The 22,966-nt window shown below is 32.2% G+C and overlaps 1 protein-coding gene across 1 annotated transcript; it reads left to right on the top strand.

Annotated features, from left to right (window-relative positions):
• Positions 1-7: 7 nt before the first annotated feature.
• Positions 8-22,749, top strand: LOC143069552 (solute carrier family 35 member F6-like). Its single transcript, XM_076244240.1, has 13 exons — positions 8-141; positions 8,102-8,193; positions 9,681-9,748; positions 10,180-10,226; positions 11,319-11,380; positions 12,098-12,177; positions 14,055-14,190; positions 14,528-14,622; positions 17,082-17,126; positions 17,831-18,011; positions 19,483-19,565; positions 19,993-20,035; positions 21,749-22,749. The coding sequence occupies exons 1-13, from the start codon at positions 47-49 to the stop codon at positions 21,940-21,942; spliced, it is 1,221 nt and encodes a 406-aa protein (XP_076100355.1). The 5' UTR covers positions 8-46; the 3' UTR covers positions 21,943-22,749.
• The last annotated feature ends 217 nt before the right edge of the window (positions 22,750-22,966 follow it).

Below are 22,966 nucleotides of genomic sequence, written 5' to 3'. Positions count from 1 at the left end.
AATTGAAATCACGTGTCAGGTGTACAAAGTGTCACATTATTTAAAAATGGCGCTATCTGGATTTCAGATTGTTTTGATGGTTGGAATGCTTGTTACTGGAAGCATAAATACTATCAGTAAAAAAGCACAAAATGATTGCAAGTAGGGACATTTCAGGTTTAAATTGAACACCTTATTCCATTAAACGGGCTCAGAAATCCAATTTTAGAAACTAAGGACGTAAGGATTGTGCAAAGATGTAAATACTAAAACAATGATGTATGATTTTTCCCAAGCCAACAGATATCAAATGTGCCTTTGAATACATTCATTTCGTAAAAAAATACATTAAATACCTTATGTAACTCATTCTGAAATGTGTGTAATGTAAGCAATTTGATTATCATGATTATATAATTGCAAATGTCACCAGGTTATTTTAATCATTTTTTTAAGAAATTGGACTTATAAATAAATATGGTTAACGAAGTAATGAATAATTATCTTAATTAACATGACATTTGATGTGAAAATATTTTTGACACATTTATTGATTAATAAAGTTGCTGAAATTTATATAAAAGACTTTTAATATATAATCCCCAATTTATATTAAGGTGCATGGTGTGAAAACTATTGTAAGGAAGAATTGAAAAAATAATATTATACAAGTATTAGTAATTATCTTTTATATTAATTAATGTGAAAGCTGACACTTATGGCTAAAGGTTATATATGTTACAGTAAATAGGTGAAATTAGGAATTACATGTAATTACTAAACACTTCAGTAAATACCTGTAATTACTAGCCAATTTAGTAATTACATGTATTTACTAGTTGTTTCAGTGATTACTGGTAATCACTGATTTTTTTTGTCATTTTTACAGCTATTTACTAACTTGATGTTTTTGTTTTAAAATTAAAAACATAATTCAAGATATCAAATAAGAAAGTAAAGGGGTAGGGATTTTAACGGCGCTAACTTAAGGATGTAGGAATATAATGCACATCCAAAGTGCATACTCTTTAGTGTTTGTGAATTGAAACTGGAAAATGGTTGTTTTATAGGTTTTGAAACTCCGTAAATATATGTATGCAAGACAATGATATCTATCCAAAATCAAACTAAAATCTCCATCATGCACTGTGGCTCAAAACTTTAAAAAAAACTTTCTCCAAATATCCTGGATTTCTACCAAACTTCATGAACTTGGACAGAAGCTAAATGTTTATGATCATAAAATAATATCCAAAAGTAAAGTTTGAAAAAAAAATCCTTTTTTTCGTATATTACTTATAAATGGACTAGTTTTGTCCCAGTTAACATTACATACACTCTGTAGTTAAAGTTTTTAAAACATTAGATTTTATAAACCATCCTGGATTTTTACCCAATTTTGACTGAAGCTTCTTACAGTACTAGTCAACAGATAGTATCTAGAGGAAAATTTTAATATTTTTTCCTCATTTTTGTTGAGCCTGCGATTAACAGCAAAAGTAACCGAGACTACATGTATTTGTTCTGCTAAAACCCTTACAATTTTAATAGCTTAATACATCGATAACCCATCTCCAGCTAGGGGTTGATTTGAAGGTCACATGAATACGTATTCAATGAGGTCCAAATATTCACTTGCAAGTGCACAACTCATCAACCTTGTTTCTCAGCTAATTTAACAAAATAAAACCAGAATGGCTGCTAACAGTGAATTATAATTTTACAATATCATTTTTATAAATGATTTAACAAAAAAAAGATATTTTTTTTATATATCTCGAAGCTAATGCACATAACAGTTCATTCCAGTTCTTAACCTACATAACGTTATCTTATCTTTATAAGGTAATAAGTCTAAATATTCTTCATATTCAAAGAGTTCTTTAAAAAGTTAAGACATAATGCTTTGGGAGAATTTTCCATTTCTGATTTCCATGTCTGCTGAAGTTGGTCAAAAATTATCTGTATTATAATGCTCAACTTAAACCATTTTGGATTAAAACTAAAGTTACTCTGATTTAACCAAATATTTGAAAGTCCATATTTATTCAAGATATTTTTTATACATATCAACCATTCAAAACTTTAAGTGTACTAACTGATCTTCTAGTTAGTATTACACAGCTAAAACAATGTTGTATTATGGTCAGGTGATCAAAAGTTATGGTTGTGTTAGCAGTCAGTAAATAGGTGTAAATATTCATTTTAAATTTAGTAATTACTGGTAATAACTGGGCCGTTTAAGGAATTACTTGTATTAACTAAGTGCATGAAGTGCATCGGGAATTACCTGTAATTCCTAAATTTTAGTAATTACATGTAATTCCTAATTTCACCTATTTACTGTAACATATATATGAAATGTCATTTAAGTTGGAGTAATATTATATCTGTTTTCAATTATGCAGTCATGTCAGTATACATATTTTTGTAAACTATAATGTAAAATCAGAACCATTATGCAGAATATACCTTATGCAACAAAGTTTTTGTCTGCTATATGTCCTTGACCTTATTTTCATGGTTCAGTAACTGCTTGATTTTTGTTTTTTTTTGGGGAAAGTGAAATACTATCTTAATGTTAGTAAGAGTTCTATAACTATATTTGCTATATAGGTTACTGGCAAAGTCTTCATGTCAATCAGTAAAGGTTCACTTGATCTCAACATTCAATGAATCAGTGGTCACAGTTAAAGTTATGTGGTCAAGTTCATTATTCAGATACTATAAGCAATAGATCAACTATATTTGTTGATGGATCTATATGTTTATATTTGGTGTATGGAATTATTGTTGGATGTACATACAATTGAGAATGGAAATGAGGAATGACATTTTTAACAAGTCCATGCCTGCCAACTTTTCAAAATGCCCATGGGGGTTTTTCGTGAAAGATGGTTCTTATAGTCCTACAAAACCTTCAAGGGGGCCTTCAAATATATTCTAATGTGTTTTTTAGGCAGTTAAGCTGCCTTATGCGAGCACCCTGGATTTGTGTGCTACCCAATAAATGCTGAAATACGTGCCATTGTTATCATCTAGCTGGATACTTTATTATTTATAACTTATTGGACAGTTTTTTCATACTTTTCATTCTGGATTACAAAAAATATGACAAGAAAAACCTTAAATGATCGTCGATTTTCCCAAAAGTTTTGAAGTTGCACATGGGAAGTAGAGCACATTAGGAATCCTTATGTAGTTTATTATCCCCTGAGCTTTTGGCTAAGATGTCAAAGAACAAATGTATGAAATATTTAATCGCCGAAAATCTTTAAAGACAAGTAGTTAAGATTTCCCAAATTGCAAAACTCGTAGGAATATTGTTTGTCGTCATTACGTAGTCAACTACGTATATAAGTTCAATTGATCACGCTGTTGGCGGCAATTTTGAATTAGAAAACGAAATTTTCGTATCTTTTTAATTTAGACGCAGGGGTTCAAATTAGCGGTGGTCCGGGGTCTGTAACCTTCCACTTTTGCAGTCGGACTTTCTACTTAATTACTAGCTACTCCCGATGGCCCTTGAAAGAAAATAAAAAAATTACATTTTTACCAAAGTTCCCTTAAAAAACGATCTCAAACTTAGTTTCATCAGTACTGTTCATGACAGCGATGTTCAATTTGTTCAACCGCTAGCTTTATACAGAAAATCGCCGATAAATAATGTGTAAATCCGAGTAAAATCGTATCTCACTTTCTGTCAAAAGTCAAAAACAACATTGTAAACAAAATGGCTGCCGCGAGATTATAATGGCCCAAGACCACAATTAATGACCCCGCTTTTCGTTGTTCACGAATATAGTTCCCCTTAATTATAGTGTATTTTTTCTTTATTTTTTTTCTTTGCCTTTTTCATTCATTTGTTAGTTTTTATGGGGTGGAAATGAAAGAAGAGAGGTGAAATAACTTTTTGTTGAAGGTATTTTAACTGATTTTAATATGGAAAGAGTGATTAGGTCAAGTGCAAAAAGGTAATATTTTCAGTTTTCGGAACATCTCTTGACTTGTCCATAGGGGTATGGATGTGTATTGGCTAAAATTGTAAGTTACATCAGAGCAATCTTTCTGAATTTTGGATATGTTTTTGGACTAGTAATATACATTACACACACAAAAAATTTGTCAAAAAGATTAGGTCGAATTTTTTTAATGAGACAAAAAGTTATAAAGAACTAATAGAGGAATTAATTGTGGTCTGTGGCCTAAGAGGTGCATTTCAGCAAATTTTGAATTTATACTTTGACAACTTCTCTGAATGATCTATTGGTATTGATTTGTCAAACTATATGAGAAGAAATTATTTCCACTTTTATTTGATAGAAATTTGTAAAAAAAAGTCACTTTTCAGCTAATATGCCCAAAAAGTAGCTTTTTCACTTTTTTCCACATTTTTGCAAAATCAGCATCCTTATTTTTTCTCTGACAATTTTTTTCTGATACCTATTTGTGTTTGTGGTATTTATTTCATGTGTTTTACTCATTTGTGAACTCTAAACACAAGGAAAAGTGGATAAAAGCATAAAAAGAGTATAAAATGTGCTGTTTTAATAGTCTAGGTCTAGCGGTCCGTACGAAGCAAGTGAAATATGAAGTTCTATGCACTTTAAAATTGTATTTCTTTAAACAGATTGCACTGAATCTATATGAAAAGCACTTATTGCAGGTTGTTTAAACTTGTCTGTTTCACAGAATACCTTTATTTTCTTCTGCTGGATGGCTGGTGGTTAAAATATTGGCATTTTAAGACTGAAATTCCATGCAGGTTTTAAACAGTAAATTGAAAAAACTTTGCATCAGACCATACTTTCTACATATACAATTAAAAGCAACAGTCTTGTTACATCCAGGCTTCAAATTTGATCATATCTCAGCAAGGATTTTGGCAAAAAGAAGCATATTTCCATCTCCAATATCATTTATATGCAATTAAATATGGAAATATAGGGAACGGCCTAAATTGACAACTTGTTATTTTAAGCTTGACATTGCTTAATACCATGTAAAACTCATGTGTTATGCTTTTTGAAACTTATATTTACATGAAAAGAACATTTATGATATGTTAAATGTTTTGTTTTAACTTAACAACTTCAGAAAATTGTTGTTAGTGGAAAATATTGCATTTCATATAAGGCCTCGCTTCATTTGAAAACCTCTATTTTTTGGCATAGGCACATATAAAATTACTTTTTGTCAAATTTTTATAAGTCTCATACATTAAGTATGCTATCATTTACTTTGAATATATAATATCTTACACATTGAGACATAAAAAAGTGCAATTTGGTGTTATGGGGAAATTTTTGAAGCCAAAATTTGAAAGTTGAAATTTTTCTATTTCAACGTCTCAATTCAGCAACCAAAGTTGAGATATAAAAAATGCCACATTTTCTTTAATATATATCATATGGCTTTTAAACTTTGTAAACTGACTTATAATACACTAAGCTTAAATCATGCCAAGTTTTATTGGAATTGGTCAAGTTTTTGGCCCCTAATAGGCCCAAGACCACAATTAATGACCCCGCTTTTCGTTGTTCACGAATATAGTTCCCCTTAATTATAGTGTATTTTTTCTTTATTTTTTTTCTTTGCCTTTTTCATTCATTTGTTAGTTTTTATGGGGTGGAAATGAAAGAAGAGAGGTGAAATAACTTTTTGTTGAAGGTATTTTAACTGATTTTAATATGGAAAGAGTGATTAGGTCAAGTGCAAAAAGGTAATATTTTCAGTTTTCGGAACATCTCTTGACTTGTCCATAGGGGTATGGATGTGTATTGGCTAAAATTGTAAGTTACATCAGAGCAATCTTTCTGAATTTTGGATATGTTTTTGGACTAGTAATATACATTACACACACAAAAAATTTGTCAAAAAGATTAGGTCGAATTTTTTTAATGAGACAAAAAGTTATAAAGAACTAATAGAGGAATTAATTGTGGTCTGTGGCCTAATATCGGATCCGATTCCGGAAGCGGATAAAGGTAATCCCGGGTTTTTGGGGCTATCAACTGAAAAAATCCAGACAGGTGACAAAATACAGCTTTGCATGGTAAATAAATATAAACACTGGAATTGAAAACCAAAGTTGTTTAAAAGAAAGAAAAAGCAGAAAATATTTTGTACACCAATTTTAATGTCAAAATCCAATACAAGTGACAGCTGGGAACAGTTTATCTAACAATATATATGTTCCTGGTAACAGTATATTTTTTTTTATCAGTGATAAATGTTGGTAATGCATGTTAAATGCTTTTCAAGTTAAACATATTACTGCAATTTCAAGGGGTATTTTTTTCTTCTCAATTTTGATAGGTCAGTTAAAATAGCTGGAAGTTTCTTATATATAAAAAAAAATGTGGTATGATTGCCAATGAGACAACTATCCACAAGAAACCAAAATGACACAAACATTAACAATTATAGGTCACCGTACGACCTTCATGTTTGAGAACTTGGAAAAATTTGAGATCGTCACCCCTTAACCATATATACTCATGTATAAGACAAATCAAATGAAATATAGGGGAAGTCCTGTGGTCACCCTACTTCTCATGTTTAAGAACTTTGAAACATTTGGGATCCCCAACTCTAAATGAAATGAAATATAGGGGGAGTCCCTGCAGTCATCTGATTGAGAAATGGGAAACAGTCGAGATCCCCACCTTTAAATTAAACCATATATATATTCATGTATGAGAACTAATCAAATGAAATATAAGGAGAGTCCTTAGGGTCACCCTACCCACTCCTGTTTGATACTTAGAAACAGATGAGTACCCCACCCCTCAACCATATATATTCATGTATTGGACAATATAACAAATCAAATTAAATATAGGGGAAGTCACTGGGGTCCCCCATCCCTCCTGTTTTAAAACTTGATAACGGTCGAGATCCCCACCCATAAACCATATATATTTATGTATGGGACAATATAAAAAATCAAATGAAAAATAGAGGTAGTCCCTAGGGTCACCCCACACCCTCTTGTGTGTGTTTTGAGACTGTAAAAGATTTAGATACCAACTCCTAAACCATATTCATTCCTGTTTTTCATTTCAAAAAGATTGAATGACATACAAGGTCAATCTCATAGGCGACACATATGCATATCACTTTGCTAGACCCTAACACCTGTCATTTTATTCCAAACTTAGACTTCATGGACTTGGGGTTAAGGTGGGAGTCATTTACATTTACTATGGACAGGTCAGTCAGACCTCACCATTGATCCCTGTAGTAGTAAACATTTGTCTGATTTGTGTCTCATAACTTTTGTACTGTGAAACACAAACTCAGTTTTCTTTCCAGAGAAGCAAGTCCATTCATATTTTTACAAGCTCGTACTAAAGTCAACTTGAACTACTAACAGTCAACTAATACGAACAATTACGTTCAACTAGAAGAACTGCAATCATTGCAAATTTGTACCACTGCTGACTCATGAAAGACTCATGACCATAAAAGACTCATGACCATTCGTGGCCATGTGCGTTGCTATTGAAAACCTTGATAAAATATGAATTATTTGCCTTACTGTTTAATTCATTAAATGAACATAAATGCACAATTATATATGAATGTTTAATGTTTGTTCTTTTAAATCTTTAAAAAAAAGTTGAAGCAACATTGCCACAGTTTTCATAATTCAATTTGCCTTGGTTTTTGGTTAACTGCCTACAGTGCTTACAGCGCTTTGATTTGGTTTCTTCGTGCTTTAACAAGCTCATAGCCATTGTTAAATTAATTGTTTTCTTTAAAATAGTGGACAAAATTGTTCTTACAAAATTTCCACTTGGGAGCCTCCATTAGGGAAATCCCCCGCAAATAGTGACAGTTGGCGGGTATGCGAGTCAAAGAGACAAAAACCTGACCAAAGGGCAAAAAACAACTGAAGGCCACCAATGAGTCATCAACACAACAGGAAAGTCCTGCAACCGAAGGCATGGTACTGGCCCCTAGTTCAATGATCTCATTCTCATAGAATATTGATAAAAATAAGTTTATGTGATACTTGTAATAAAACCTTCATGTTTCAGACTTTTAACATGAATTCAATGATAGTAAAACAGGTGAGACATTTCAGTGTGTATGCACTTTTTATTAAATCTTACAGAGTAGAAGGATATCCTGACAGAAGTGCTAACAATACCAGAACAGTCCATGAATTTGATCATCCATGGTTCCAAACACTGATTATGTTCTTTGGTAAGTACATTGGGATCTTTTTGTATACCAGGCAAAATTCTGTGCATGTTTACCTATTCCAAGATTTCATTGGAATACTTGACAAAATACACATTATTAGTTTATATTGATTAAATCACAAAATTAATAAGTAACATTGTATCTTCAAAATAGCATTTTTATTTAATTTTTTTTAATTTAAAACATGAATATATACTTTGGACCCCCAAAAAATGAATTGTCAGTAATTGTATTCTAAATTGATTAGTTATTGATCATTATTACATTGGTTGCAATGAATAGACTACTTTCAAGTTCATCTGTCACCGGAAAAAGCTCGTCAATTATACACGCCTTTGTGACATCATTTACCAGATAGAGGGGCTCGCCGGTATCCCTGCACTATAAGCGTTCATCAAGCGTCTTAGTGATTGTCATTGTGCAGGATAAACTAGGAATAAAGTTTGTTCAGTAGGTACTTAATCACAATTCCCTTATGACAGTGGTGCAGATTGTCAATTATGAGAATTAAATTTGCCGAATAATTTGTGCAATATACATGTAGCTTCATAGTTTTTCAACCACTCGCTCAACATTGAAACAGAAGTCATGACGCACCTAAACGCACATGTGACGTTCACTAAAACCAAAGTTTTTGACGGAAATGCATCGAAATTGAAAAGTTGTTTATTACATTAATTTCCCAGAGAAATAAAAACCGATAATTTCACATGTAAAATAAAAGTGGTTATTTCACTCTCTGACGTCATACAACAATAGGCATTGTCAAAACGTCAATAACGGCAGATCAAAACAAATTGTGAATGCGTAGAAAAAAGATATAGTTCCTTGCATATTTTACATTAATTTCTTTAAAAAAAGCCATTTGCCAATGTAATAAAAAGAATAACTAATTAAAGAATTGAAATATTGAAAAATATTCAACTTTTAACCCAACAACACTGATAATTAACTCATGCACTATGCACATTCCTGAATTAATGAGTTGTTTGGTCACTCACTGAATATTTTTCTCTATTTGAATTCTTTGATTAGTTATTTTATAATTATCCAATGCATGTAGGACACACACAAAAAAAACATGTGTAAAAGAAAATAAGATGAAAAGACAAGCAATGTTCATGAATAAAAATTACATGGAAATATTTACAAAGATTTGAAACATTAAGTAAAATGTAGAAAATTTCTCTGATAAAAAAATTTTGGGACAAGGTTTGTCTTAGAGCATATTTCAAGTTGTCATCTTAAAACTATATATTTAAAGAGGTATGAAATAAATCGGTGAACCTCTGATTATTTACTTAGAACATCAAGAAGTTTTAGTGCACTGTCTAGTCTTGTAATACATTTTTTTTACCATAAAATGTGGGTTCCCTAAAACCTCATTGAAAATTTGAATTCAAGAACCCTTGATGATGAAGTACTAAGCTATCATTCAAACCCTTCTACTTTTTAGCTAATAATTGTCAAGTTTGTTGTATTTTCAGGAGAGATGATATGTTTAGGTGGTTATTGTATAGTAAGGAAGAAAGAAAGAGATAAAAGGAGAAAAGAGGTTAGTTTTTCACAAAACACAATGAATTAACCAGTTTACATTGAATATTCTAGACCCTCATATAGAGATTCCAGTGTCTGTCACTCCATATTGGAAGTCAATCCATTTTTTTGTTGAAGTCTAAGTCCAATCAACTTGAAACTGAGTACACATGTTCCCTATGATATGATCTTTCTAATGTGTATGTCAGTGTTCTCCCCAGGAATTTTTAAGACCAAAATTCAAGGGCACGTAACTCTTTTTTTAGAGTGAACTATCAAATTAAGAGTTTTGACCCAAATTTCTCTGTCCACTGATTTTAGTTAACGAAAGTGCGAGTGAGGTATCTATGAGATATGGACACATTCTTGTTTATGCTTAGTTAGATGCTGAATTAAACAGTGTACATCTAAGTTAAATGTAAAGTTAAAAAAAAATTGTTCTATTTATAGTATGCTGAACAAAACAAAGATATGACAGATATTCCTCCACAACCGAGGTATGCTCAATATTGTTAATAAGGTTTATTTTTGAACTATTTTTCATTATATCTTTTATAATTCCATGAATTCTGTTGAGTTTTCATTATGTTTGTTTTGTCTATGTAAAGTTGGTTTCGGTTTGTTTTGCAAATAAAGAATTATATAAAAACTATTTTATGTGGGGGTTCAGAAAAAAAAGTTTTCTCTAAGATATATTGTTTCTATTTCCTCTTGTCTTAGTAATATTTACATTTTTGTCTTTTCATCTGTACATCCTATTTTTGTCTTTTCATCTGTACATCCTATTTTTGTCTTTTCATCTGTACATCCTATTTTTGTCTGATTGCAGCTTGAGCTTGAGTGGGGGAATTTGTGTCCTTAGACATATTATTCTTTCGTTTATTTTATTTATTTTATCAACAAAAAATAGTATCTTTTAAAATAATTCATCCAGTTAAAAAGATATATAATAAAAACACAAGGATATCCCTCCATGACAAAAAAAATCAGAACATCCACAGCAACAACAAAATCCACACAAAAAGCAAAGGAACAGTGCTGTAATGGTTGTTCTTCATCTCAATGTCTGTTTAAAGCTTAAACCTACTGCATTGGCGGATCTAGGGGGAGGGTTCCAGGGGTTGGAACCCCCCTTTTTTTGGGATGCTCAATGCATTTGAATGGGGACATAAAGTTGGAACCCCCCTTTGTGCTAGGTTGGGATTCCCCTCTTTTTCAAATGGCTGGATCCGCCCCTGTACTGTGAACCATTTTACTGAGTTTTGGCAAAACTTTTAGGAATTTTGGTTCTCAATGCTCTTCAACTTTGTACTTTATTTGGCCTTTTTAACTTTTTTGGATTCGAGCGTCACTGATGAGTCTTTTGTAGACGAAATGCGCGTTTGGCGTATATACTAAATTTAGTCCTGGTATCTATGATGAGTTTATTTGCTAGATTACTATTAAAGTCAAGATGTTTCCACATTATTTCCCTTATATAACATGTATAATGTTAATACATCAATATTTTTGTAACAAATTCTTTATACATTGTATCTACTTACCTAACCAGTTTTAAAAGACATGTCATATCAATTTTATGTTTTCAGAATAGTACAGTTTATTGTAGCAGTACCTACCATTTGTGACTTAGTTGGTACATCAGTGGCTGGTATGTATTTGCATATTAACCTGGTCCCCTGTACTCAATACCAAGATGGCTATACTCAATTTACTTGAAGCATGGGTAGAGTTGTGGTTGTTCAGATCTATTCTGTTCAGTAATTAATATGTTTGTTCTCTGCGCTTTGTACATGTATCGTTTCAACCAGTTAATAGATTTAAATAGAACATTATGGGAATCTTATGTATCTAATGGCATTGTGCTCTTTTTGATTTATTTCTTAAATTCAGATGTTTAGATTGCCAATTTTGAAAAATGAACTTAGTCTTAGTACTTGAGTTGTTGTCACTTCAGAGACTATTTTGAGGCCCTGGCTCCAGTGACTTTAATTAAACTTTTCAATGTTAAGGTTCTACTTAAGTCAGTTTGATAAGAACTACTTGTAAAAGATTAATGATATTTTGTATAAAGTTGCAGTATAATTTTAATACATCTCAATTTGTAAACCATTTCTAGGCCCTACCCACAAGATCAGGTCCAGCAACTTTGAATTAATCAGCAATGTTGCTGCCCATCATATTGTCCTTTTCTGAGTGTTATGGAGACAGGCAAGACATATCTCTGTGTCAACAGTTAATTAATAGCAGAGTACTTCTCATGTTATTTGTATGGTTTATTTGCCATAGTTGCAGTTGTTTCATAGTTCATTTTAAATAAACATAAAAAAAATTCATTGAGATTTCCATATTAATTTATATTTTATAGGAATAGGACTTATATATGTTGATGCTTCAGTGTGGCAGATGTTACGAGGATCAATCATCATATTTGCAGGAATTTTATCAGTAAGTTAATATATAATATAATATCAATACCTTTTTCTGTTAACCTGTTATGGCCCTTTTCAAGGTGGTGTTAACTGTTATCTGAGATCAATTTAAGCTGTTAACCGTTTTCAACCCTGTTTGTTAACTGTTATCAGCATTTTTGCATTTTTTGTTAACTGTTTTTGCCAAAATCAAGGTGTTGTTAACATGTTAACGGACCCCCTATTGCCCCCCCTCATTACAGGATATTGGGTAACATATTGCTGTGTTCACACATAATTTGATTCGATTTGCATTGATAATTCAAATTAGTCTAATTCGCATTCAAAACGTTTTATGTTTGAATGTAAATTCTAATTCAAATTGCAATGTGCGTCAAATCCATTTTACTATCCAAACGACATTAACTTTTCATTGGTATTAACAAAACCGCATTTCTAATGCGAATTACATAATGTGAATTAGTTAATTCGAATGAGTTCGAATTAAAAAAGAAGAGTGTGTGAACGCGATAAGCGAATATATTTCAACTAAACTTTCACATAATTTTAATAACTTAACTTGTACATTTTTTTATATGCCCTTCAAAATTTTGACGGGACATATTATGGTATACAAATGTCCGGCATTCGTCCGTCTGTCTGTATGTCTGTCCGGCGTAAACATGTCGCACTGTAACTTGAGAACAACTAATCCAAATTTCATGGAACTTAACATAGTTGTTTCTTATGATAGTCAAATGATCTGTATACTTTTTGGTGAAAATAAGATTAAAACTTTTTGAGTTACAGCACTTTGTAACTAAAACAGGGAGGGGGGGGGTTGACATGTCGCACTGTATCTCAAAAACGATTCTTGATTAATGCTTGAAACTTTACACACTTCTTAGTTATATTAATCTTAATATCTGTATTCTTTTTGGTGATGATTCAAAATTTCATTTTTTAGTTATTGAGTATTTTGTAAAAAAGGGGGAGGGAATTTTTACATGTAGCGCCGTATCTCAAAAACAATTTAGGATTATTACTTAAAACTTTACACACTTTTTTGTTATATTAATCTAAAGATCTGTATACTTTTTGGTGATGATTCAAAATTTTATTTTTGAGTTATTGAGTATTTTGTAAAAAAGGGGAGTTTTTTTTTTACATGTCGCGCTGTATATCAAAAACAATTTATGATTATTGCTTAAAACTTTACACACTTCTTTGTTATATTAATATAAAGATCTGTATACTTTTTTGTGATGATTCAAAATTTTATTTTAGTGATATTTTGTTTTTTGTAAAAAAAACACATGGGTGTTTAACATGTCCCACCATGTCTCAAAAACAATATATTGTTATTGCTTTTAAAAAACTTGCTCAGAAACTATTTATGATTATTGCATAAAACTTCCACACAAGACGTCGGGCGTATCATGCGCTCATTGCGCAGCTGTTTATTATTGATCTTTTTGTTCCGATTGATTTCTTGATTTTCTCTTACACAATAAATGTACTCTTGCCCTTTCAAAAAATAGGCTAAGAACTTCCTTATTTGCAATTCCTCCTAAACCAGGGAATAGATTTAAGTTAAACTTTTGCAGATTTGTTATGACCTAATACCACTACACTTGTGTAAATTTGTTAAAAAAAATCCCGCTAGAAATTACTTTTTCAGAATCTGGTGTGTAATTTCAATGTTTGTGCAATGAAATGAAGATGTTTGATGGTTATGCATATTTTAGGACAATGATAGATAGCCATTTACACATTTTGGTGTACACTTTTTACCCAGCATGTATTAGATTTCTGAAGCCATAAATTTGTTGTAGAAATTTGCATGTCTTCAGTTCACATAGTTATTTTTGTATGAACAAGAAAGTTTAACCAAATGTTCCTTTTTGATTTTAGAAAATATTTTTGAAAAGAAAGTTACGATTAGTTCACTGGTGTGGTATGTTAGTAACAATGATTGGATTGGTCCTTGTAGGATGTTCCAGTGTATTTAAATCTCAACATACAGCTGAAGGTTCTAAAACTATTCTAGGTACACATTATTGTAATTAGAAAACTCTGAGTCATTGTTTTATGTCATATTTAACAAACAAACTACTCACCGAATCTTTTGGTAGATATATTTTGGCATCCTCCCATGTGCAGCTAGCTTCCCCTCAAATTTAACCTCATATTTTGTAAAGGCGTAGAATATTAAGCTTAATTTATTTACTTAAAAGTATTGTATGTGCAATTCTTTTGATGAAAGGGTGGAATAATGTAGAATATGAAAGTCTAAATTTTCATACTCAATATAATGGAAAGAATGGATATGATGCACTGTTTTATTTTTGTAAAACGTGGAATTGGTACTTTCAAATTTGTTTCAGGTATAATATTAATTCTGGCTAGTCAAGTAGTCAGTGCTAGTCAGATGGTTATAGAAGAAATGTTTCTGAAAAAGAGAAGTCTCCATCCATTACAGGTTTGTGGCATATAGTTTTTTAGCTCACCTGGCCCGAAGTGAGCTTTTCTCATCACTTGGCGTCCGTGGTCTGTCGTCCGTCGTCGTCGTTAACTTTTTACATTTTGAACTTCTTCTAGAGAACCACTGAATGGAATGAAACCAAACATGGCATGAATGTTCCTTATGAGGTGCTGACCAAGTGTTGTTACTTTGTAGCCGATCCATCATCCAAGATGGACGCCAGCGGGGGACTTAGTTTAACATTGGACCCTATGGGAAATGCATACAAATGACTTCTTCTAGAGAACCACTGAATGGAATGAAACCAAACATGACATGAATGTTCCTTATGAGTAGCTGACCAAGTGTTGTTACTTTGTAGCCGATCCATCATCCAAGATGGCCGCCAGCGGGGGACTTAGTTTAACATAGGACCCTATGGGAAATTTATACAAATGACTTCTTCTAGAGAACCACTGAATGGAATGAAATCAAACATGGCATGAATGTTCCTTATGAGGTGCTGACCAAGTGTTGTTACTTTGTAGCCGATCCATCATCCAAGATGGCCGCCAGCGGGGGACTTAGTTTAACATAGGACCCTATGGGTAGTGCATACAAATGACTTCTTCTAGAGTACCACTGAATGGAATGAAACCAAACATGACATGAATGTTCCTTATGAGTAGCTGACCAAGTGTTGTTACTTTGTAGCCAATCCATCATCCAAGATGGCCGCCAGCGGGGGACTTAGTTTAACATAGGACCCTATGGGAAATTTATACAAATGACTTCTTCTAAAAAACCACTGAATGGAATGAAATCAAACATGGCATGAATGTTCCTTATGAGGTGCTGACCAAGTGTTGTTACTTTGTAGCCGATCCATCATCCAAGAGGGCCACCAGCAGGGGACTTAGTTTAACATAGGACCCTAAGGGAAATGCTTACAAATGTCTTCTTTTAGAGAACCTCTGAATAGAATGAAACCAAACATGGCATGAAGGTTCCTTATGAGGTGCTGACCAAGTGTTGTTACCTTGTAGCCGATCCATCATCCAAGATGGCCGCCAGCGGGGAACTTAGTTTAACATAGGGCCCTGTGGGAAATGCATACAAATGACTTCTTCTAGAGAACCACTGAATGGAATAAAACCAAACATGATATGAATGTTCCTTATGAGGTGCTGACCAAGTGTTGTTACTTTGTAGCCGATCCATCATCCAAGATGGCTGCCAGCGGGGGACTTAGTTTAACATAGGACCCTATGGGAAAATCATGCATAATGCATGCAAATGACTTGTTCTAGAGAACCACTGAATGGAATGAAACCAAACATGACATGAATGTTCCTTATGAGGTGCTGACCAAGTGTTGTTACTTTGTAGCCGATCCATCATCCAAGATGGCCGACAGCGGGGGACTTAGTTTAACATAGGACCCTATGGGAAATTCATACAAATGACTTCTTTTAGAGAACCACTGAATGGAATGAAACCAAACATGGCATAAATGTTCCTTATGAGGTGCTGACCAAGTGTTGTTACTTTGTAGCCGATCCATCATCCAAGATGGCCGCCAGCGGGGGACTTAGTTTAACATAGGACCCTAAGGGAAATGCTAACAAATGTCTTCTTTTAGAGAACCACTGAAAAGAATGAAACCAAACATGGCATGAAGGTTCCTTATGAGGTGCTGACCAAGTGTTGTTACCTTGTAGCCGATCCATCATCCAAGATGGCCGCCAGCGGGGAACTTAGTTTAACATAGGGCCCTGTGGGAAATGCATACAAATGACTTCTTCTAGAGAACCACGGAATTTAATGAAATCAAACATAGCATGAAAAGTCCTTTCTTTATGAGGTGCTGGCCAAGTGTTGTTACTTTGTAGCCAAATTTTATCTGTTTTTATATGATTTCAAAAACCCAAGTAGAGTCAGGTGAGCGATACAGGCTCTTGAGAGCCTCTAGTTTTACATACAACATTGTAATGAATATATACTCAAAAAACTTTTACTTCAAATACTAATGTATGAGCCAAGCTTCATTTTAATTTTGATGTTAGAAATAATTTCTTCACAATAATCAGCTGCAGAAAAAGGTTTATCTAATTTCCATAGAAAGATTGAAGTTTATGTATCATGATAGTATTATTATCTTCAAGATCCAATAATTAGATTTCTGTATTATATGATGATCGGAAAAATTAAACACCTTTTTGATAGGAACATGGTTGTTAAAAAAAGTTGTGACTTTCATTTTATAAATTTACTCTTTAAAATTCATATTTATACTGTTTCAATAGTATAAACAAAAGACTTATTTATTACACAGAGACCCAAGTTTAATTGATTAAAAAAGTTTGGCAAAGTATATTTTAATTACAAAACTTTTAGAGGACAGACTCTCTCTGATCACAATTGTAATAGATTTCAGATTTTAATTTTATTTATTTTTTTAATATTGTATTACACAGGTAGTTGGGACAGAAGGAAGTTTTGGTGCGTTACTTATGATAGCGGTAAGTGTGGCTTATGCTTTTATGAGGGTCTGAATTCTTTTTAGTTAAGGCCATTTTTCTCTATTTATAGAAACCAGATATTTTCTGAATTGGACATGTATCACCTTTCTACCTCCTAATTTTCAACTATTGTTTAAAGTCTTGTAATGAAAAATTACAGTTGGGAGGGCAACTATTACCAGAAATGACCCCCGATTTTCAGGAAAATTTAAATAATTATACTATGGAGCATATTATTTATCCTCAATTTATACGACAAACTCATGGACAAGTAAAATTTAGCTCAAAATGCTCTAGATACATGTAAATTTCTTTCATCAAAAGTTTCATTTCTGCAAATTTGTTGGTAAGTTTTAGTAAACAATGACATCAGAAGTATTATTTTTTTTGTCTGAGGAGTGCTTACATATGATCTTAATTGTATGTGTAGTGTGTGAATTTTGGTGGTCTGACACATTATTCATGCACCACAACTTCCACTTATGTTTAATTAACAAAATAAGATACTCTTGTTTTAATAATTTATCAAACATACCAGGCATATGTTTTGGTGCACTAGGATGTGTATTTTGTTTTCTTAAAGACCAATCAGTGGGCCTTAATTCAAAATCGGTTGATATCCAAATCAAATTTGAAGTTGAAATGCATAAAAACCAATAATTATAAAAAATATTTTCATCTGTACCTTTTTAAACCAATTATAGGTAGTTTTACCAGTGATGTATTTTATACCAGGATCAGATGTCAATAACAGTTATGAAAACAGTTTAGATGCTATATACCAGATATTCAGTGAACCAAGACTTTTAGTGTTCTGTCTACTATACTTATTGTCTATAGCATTCTATAACTACTTTGGATTGGCTGTAACCAAATCTTTAACAGGTATGGAATATATGTAAATTGTATGGGAGGAGCCTTACAGAATATATGTAAATTGTATGGGAGGAGCCTTACAGACTATATGTAAATTGTATGGGAGGTGCCTTACAAAATATGTTAATTGTATGGGAGGAGCCTTACAGAATATATGTAAATTGTATGGGAGGAGCCTTACAGAATATATGTAAATTGTATGGGAGGAGCCTTACAGACTATATGTAAATTGTATGGGAGGTGCCTTACAAAATATGTTAATTGTATGGGAGGAGCCTTACAGAATATATGTAAATTGTATGGGAGGAGCCTTACAGAATATATGTAAATTGTATGGAAGGGGCCTTAGTGTCTTGGTATTATAGATAACTGGTTCAGATCATTTTTGTACCTTATCACATTTATCCAGTACATTTTTGTAATAAATATTCAATATAAAATTTATAATCTTTATAGTCATGATTAGGTCAAAATGTCAAAATTGCAAAACTTTGTAATGATAAGTATTGACTCATCACACAAATTTTGACCAGAAATGAACATATGATAGGAAAATTGTCAATTCTGTAGGATTTTATGTACGGTAATCAAATTTAAAAAAGGTAGGCAAAACTTAAAGTTATAGTTTATCTGTATCTACATAATTTACAATTATATACTGTGGATTTGTTTATTTTCGTGGATACCTATTATAGTGGATTAAGGAAAACTTGCATATTCATGGATATTTAATTTTGTGGACTTGCCAACATAAAATTTAGTATTGTTGAACATTTTAATTCGGGGTTCTCCTGTATCCATGGAATCCACGAAAATTGGTATTCAACGAATAATAATGAATCACAGTACCAAGTATTATTTAAATGTAAGAAAAAAAGGAAAGAAAAAAGGGGGAAACAGCCATTTTTAAGATTATTTTTTGTCAAGCCTTTTTACTATTGGCTGCAATTTGGTATTAATTCCATTAACCAAAATTAAAATCATAGAAAAGTAGGTCAGCTGAAAAAAAAGTCTTTTGTGGTCTTAATTTGTCATGTCACAATCATGTTAGAGTGATTTTATATTCTATTTGGTGTCCTGCATTTCATTATGTATACATAAGACAGTTTATCACATCCAAATATGAAGAATTATATTTGGAATATGAAACTCTTAAATATTTATACTAGTAATAGATTGATTATATCTGTTTATTTTGTAGCTGTTCACAGAACATTAATTGATGCCTGTAGAACAATATGTTTATTGTAGAACAATATGTTTATTTTGTAGCTGTTCACAGAACATTAATTGATGCCTGTAGAACAATATGTTTATTTTGTAGCTGTACACAGAACATTAATTGATGCCTGTAGAACAATATGTTTATTTTGTAGCTGTTCACAGAACATTAATTGATGCCTGTAGAACAATATGTTTATTTTGTAGCTGTACACAGAACATTAATTGATGCCTGTAGAACAATATGTTTATTTTGTAGCTGTACACAGAACATTAATTGATGCCTGTAGAACTATATTAGTTTGGGTTGTAGATCTACTTATCTTTTATGCTTTTGACAAGGTATGTAACAAAGTACCAGCACTGCATCAACTGATAAAGGGAAATAACTTAACAATAAAGCACATATATACAAATAATACATATCAAAAAGGGGTTAAACTAAATACCACAAGACACAGCAACAAGAATACAACAAAATTCCTCATGTAAGTTATCAATAATAGGGATACATTTGGTCTACAGGACACACAAACACTGTATGTTTGTATGGTCAGTTGTACTCTACTGCAACCATGAATGCATGACACTAGACTCATTTAAACCTACTTTGGTTCTTTTTGTTCCATTAAGTGCAGATGTTGCTCTTTTGAAGGCAGATTTTTACAGTATGCTTTAAATTCATTCAAAACCTTTTGTAACCTCTTGAGTGATAGAAAGCTTTGAATATTGTGTGGACATTTGCTTATTTATTTTATTCTGTTTTAAGGATTTTGGAGAACCTTTTGACAAGACATATGGACTACTTCAAGGTAATGCTACTAGCCTATGATCTCATGTTTAATCTTAGGCTTTGTAATATTGCAGGCTTTAAAATGGGTACTTACTGATTCTCTGTCAAGCACACTGCACATATGAGTAAGTAAAAAGACAAGTCAGACCAAAGTCAGAGTGGCCAAGTTTGGATGGATATGTAGAGTAGATGGGATTGACATGGTCATATATAACACCTTTTATGATTGGATATAGCTTTCCCGCCATTAACACTCGAGGAGCCCTTGGTTGTGGCAGGGTTCATAGAGATCGACTCGATATCCCGGATGTTATGACGTCAATCCAATCAAATTTGAATGTAAACATATTCAGAGTAGGGGCCTTGTGCTTCCGGTAATCTAGAGACCTTACTCTTAAAAATTATTTACCGTTCATATGGAACTCTAGTCAGAACTTGAGTTCCATCAGAACTTGGCCCAGATGTTGGAGTAGGTAGTATGTCATCCTGTTGATATTTTCCTTGTGAAAAGCAGGGTATATGCCTATCATTGACTTTTTGTCCTGATTATGAATCTTATATTTGCAACTGAGTGTTAAGCAGCCATCACTGATTCACAGTAAATGTGTTCACCATTTGATTTCTTAATCCTGTATTCAGCAATTTAGTATAGAAACAGCATTCTGTGAGTATTGAAATACATATAGTCCCTTTCCAAAATTTGTTATTTTAATGGAAAAATATTCTAACTTGATCTATAACTTTTCATGGTGTAAACTACATAACAAACAAACCTAACACTTATTTCTTCAAACAATTTACTAAAGAAAAGGGGAAAATTCCAAAATGTCATTTATCTTAATACAGTGTCTTTTAAAATCTTTTGAAAATGAGTTATTTCCCTTTAAATAGAAAATAATTGTAAGTTTTTCATCAAAAACTAAATTCAAGGGAAAGGGCTTTTACTGAACAAGGACAAAAGCTAAAATTGTGAAAATTGAACTTAACTTGCAACCTATCATAATAAAACAATACACCAAATATCAAATCAATATCTTCAAGCATGAAGAAAAAAAGTTTGGAAAGCCGATTTGCTGGACAGACAGAGTGCAAATCTAAAGTCCCCTTTGACTTCCTCGGTAGGGGACTAATAAACATATGTGATATATGTATACCATTATACAAATATTATAAGTTATATGGTTCGCTACTGACCCCATACGGATCCATAGATGGTTAGTAAAATTCATAGGGGGTGAGGCCGGAGGCCGAATCCCCTATGGATTTTATTCACCCTCTATGGTCCGTAGGGGGTCAGTAGTTAACCGTATAACAAATTTATCGCACGCTAGACTTTTTCTGCTACGTTATTTTGAAAAATAAACAATGAAACACAACAACATCGATATATGACGTCACAATTAACGCGTCATGAACCCCCTATGAAATCTACAAACCCCATATGGTCTCATAGGGGGTCACCACGTGACGGCTTTAAACCAATCACAATGTGCTATTTTACCCGCGGTGCGATAAGATCTTCTGTTTCTACTATAGTATAAACCTATGATTATATTACAATGACAGTTGAAAGTATGACGTCAATTGTTATTGTATCCTTTTATAACAGACACATCAATTTATCAATATGCTACCAACAATAATAATTATATTGCTCAATTAATTTTTAACTAGAAGTTCAAATTTCATTAATTTATTTGTAACTTTATCTATTACTGTGATTTTATTTTAGTTGATGGATTTCTCTTCCTGCTGATTGGCACTGCTCTATATAATGAACTTGTGGTGGTTCCCTGTATACCTTGTTTGAGGAAACCAGTACCAGTACAGGAAGTAAATGTGGAAGCTCCTAACCGTGGCAACATACAATATGCTAGTGACTCAGATGATGATATAACAAGACCATTATTACGAGATAAAAAATAAAAGTTTACTTTGCAGCATTCAAAAAAAAAAAAAAATATAAGCAAACAGTATCATGAACGTTATAACATTGTTATCTTTGTATCGATAACCTTTAATAATTTTTGTACATAAGAAAACTCACCCCTAGAAAAATCAAAAGGAAAGAGAGTTCCAACATGAAATATAGAGAGAATCATACAGCATTACAAAATATACTCTTGATGATATAGTCTTAAAGTATTATAAAAAATACTCTTTTTTATTTGTTTTCCTGCAATATATTTATGCAATGTAAACTTTATCTGTGATTAACCTATGCATATTTGTAAAATTTATTTGATAATGTATGTACATGTATAGTCACATCTTTTTATGTTTGCCTTTTGAAACTTTTAAAACAAGCCATATTCTAAAATTGTTTACCATTTTGAGCTTTGCACATGGTATAGACCTTGGGCTATTGTTAAATAATGTATGCTTGCCCTTTCAATGTCTCCTCTGGTCTAATCATATTAAAAGAGAATCTTGAGGGGTTTACAGAATAGAGAATGATGGGCCAATACTCCAGAAATATAAATAAAGGAGTCGAGAAAAAAGGGTGCTTAAAAAAAGTCTGAAAAAAAAACTGTGCTATATTTAATTTGTTAATTGGGTTGCTGCCTCATTGAAGTATCCCTACATCTCCTTTTTGTTAATTATGAATTGTGTAAATAGAAACAGGCATTATATTCTTATACCCAAAAGGTTGTACATTAGATATTTTGTATTTATTTTCAATAGAAATATTTTTGTTAATATATTTATTCCAATAAAATTTTAAATAAAATCTTTAAGAGTTGTCAATATTGCACATGGTTCTGAAGTAGTGTTTAAAGTAGATTTTAAGGAGCAGTACATAAATAAAAACATAAAGAATTCAAGAATGTGTAAATGTAACACAGATGCCCCCACTTGTTCGGACGTGACTCGAGAACAGAAAAATTGACGCCATCCACATTCAAACTTGATCAGAGTTTGGTAGTTAGAACAAGCGTGGGGAAACTGC

This window comes from Mytilus galloprovincialis, chromosome 3 (assembly GCF_965363235.1).
Source record: "Mytilus galloprovincialis chromosome 3, xbMytGall1.hap1.1, whole genome shotgun sequence".
NCBI lineage: Eukaryota > Metazoa > Mollusca > Bivalvia > Mytilida > Mytilidae > Mytilus > Mytilus galloprovincialis.
Note: the sequence above shows the minus strand (reverse complement) of the source record. Positions and strands in the feature narration are given on the sequence as shown.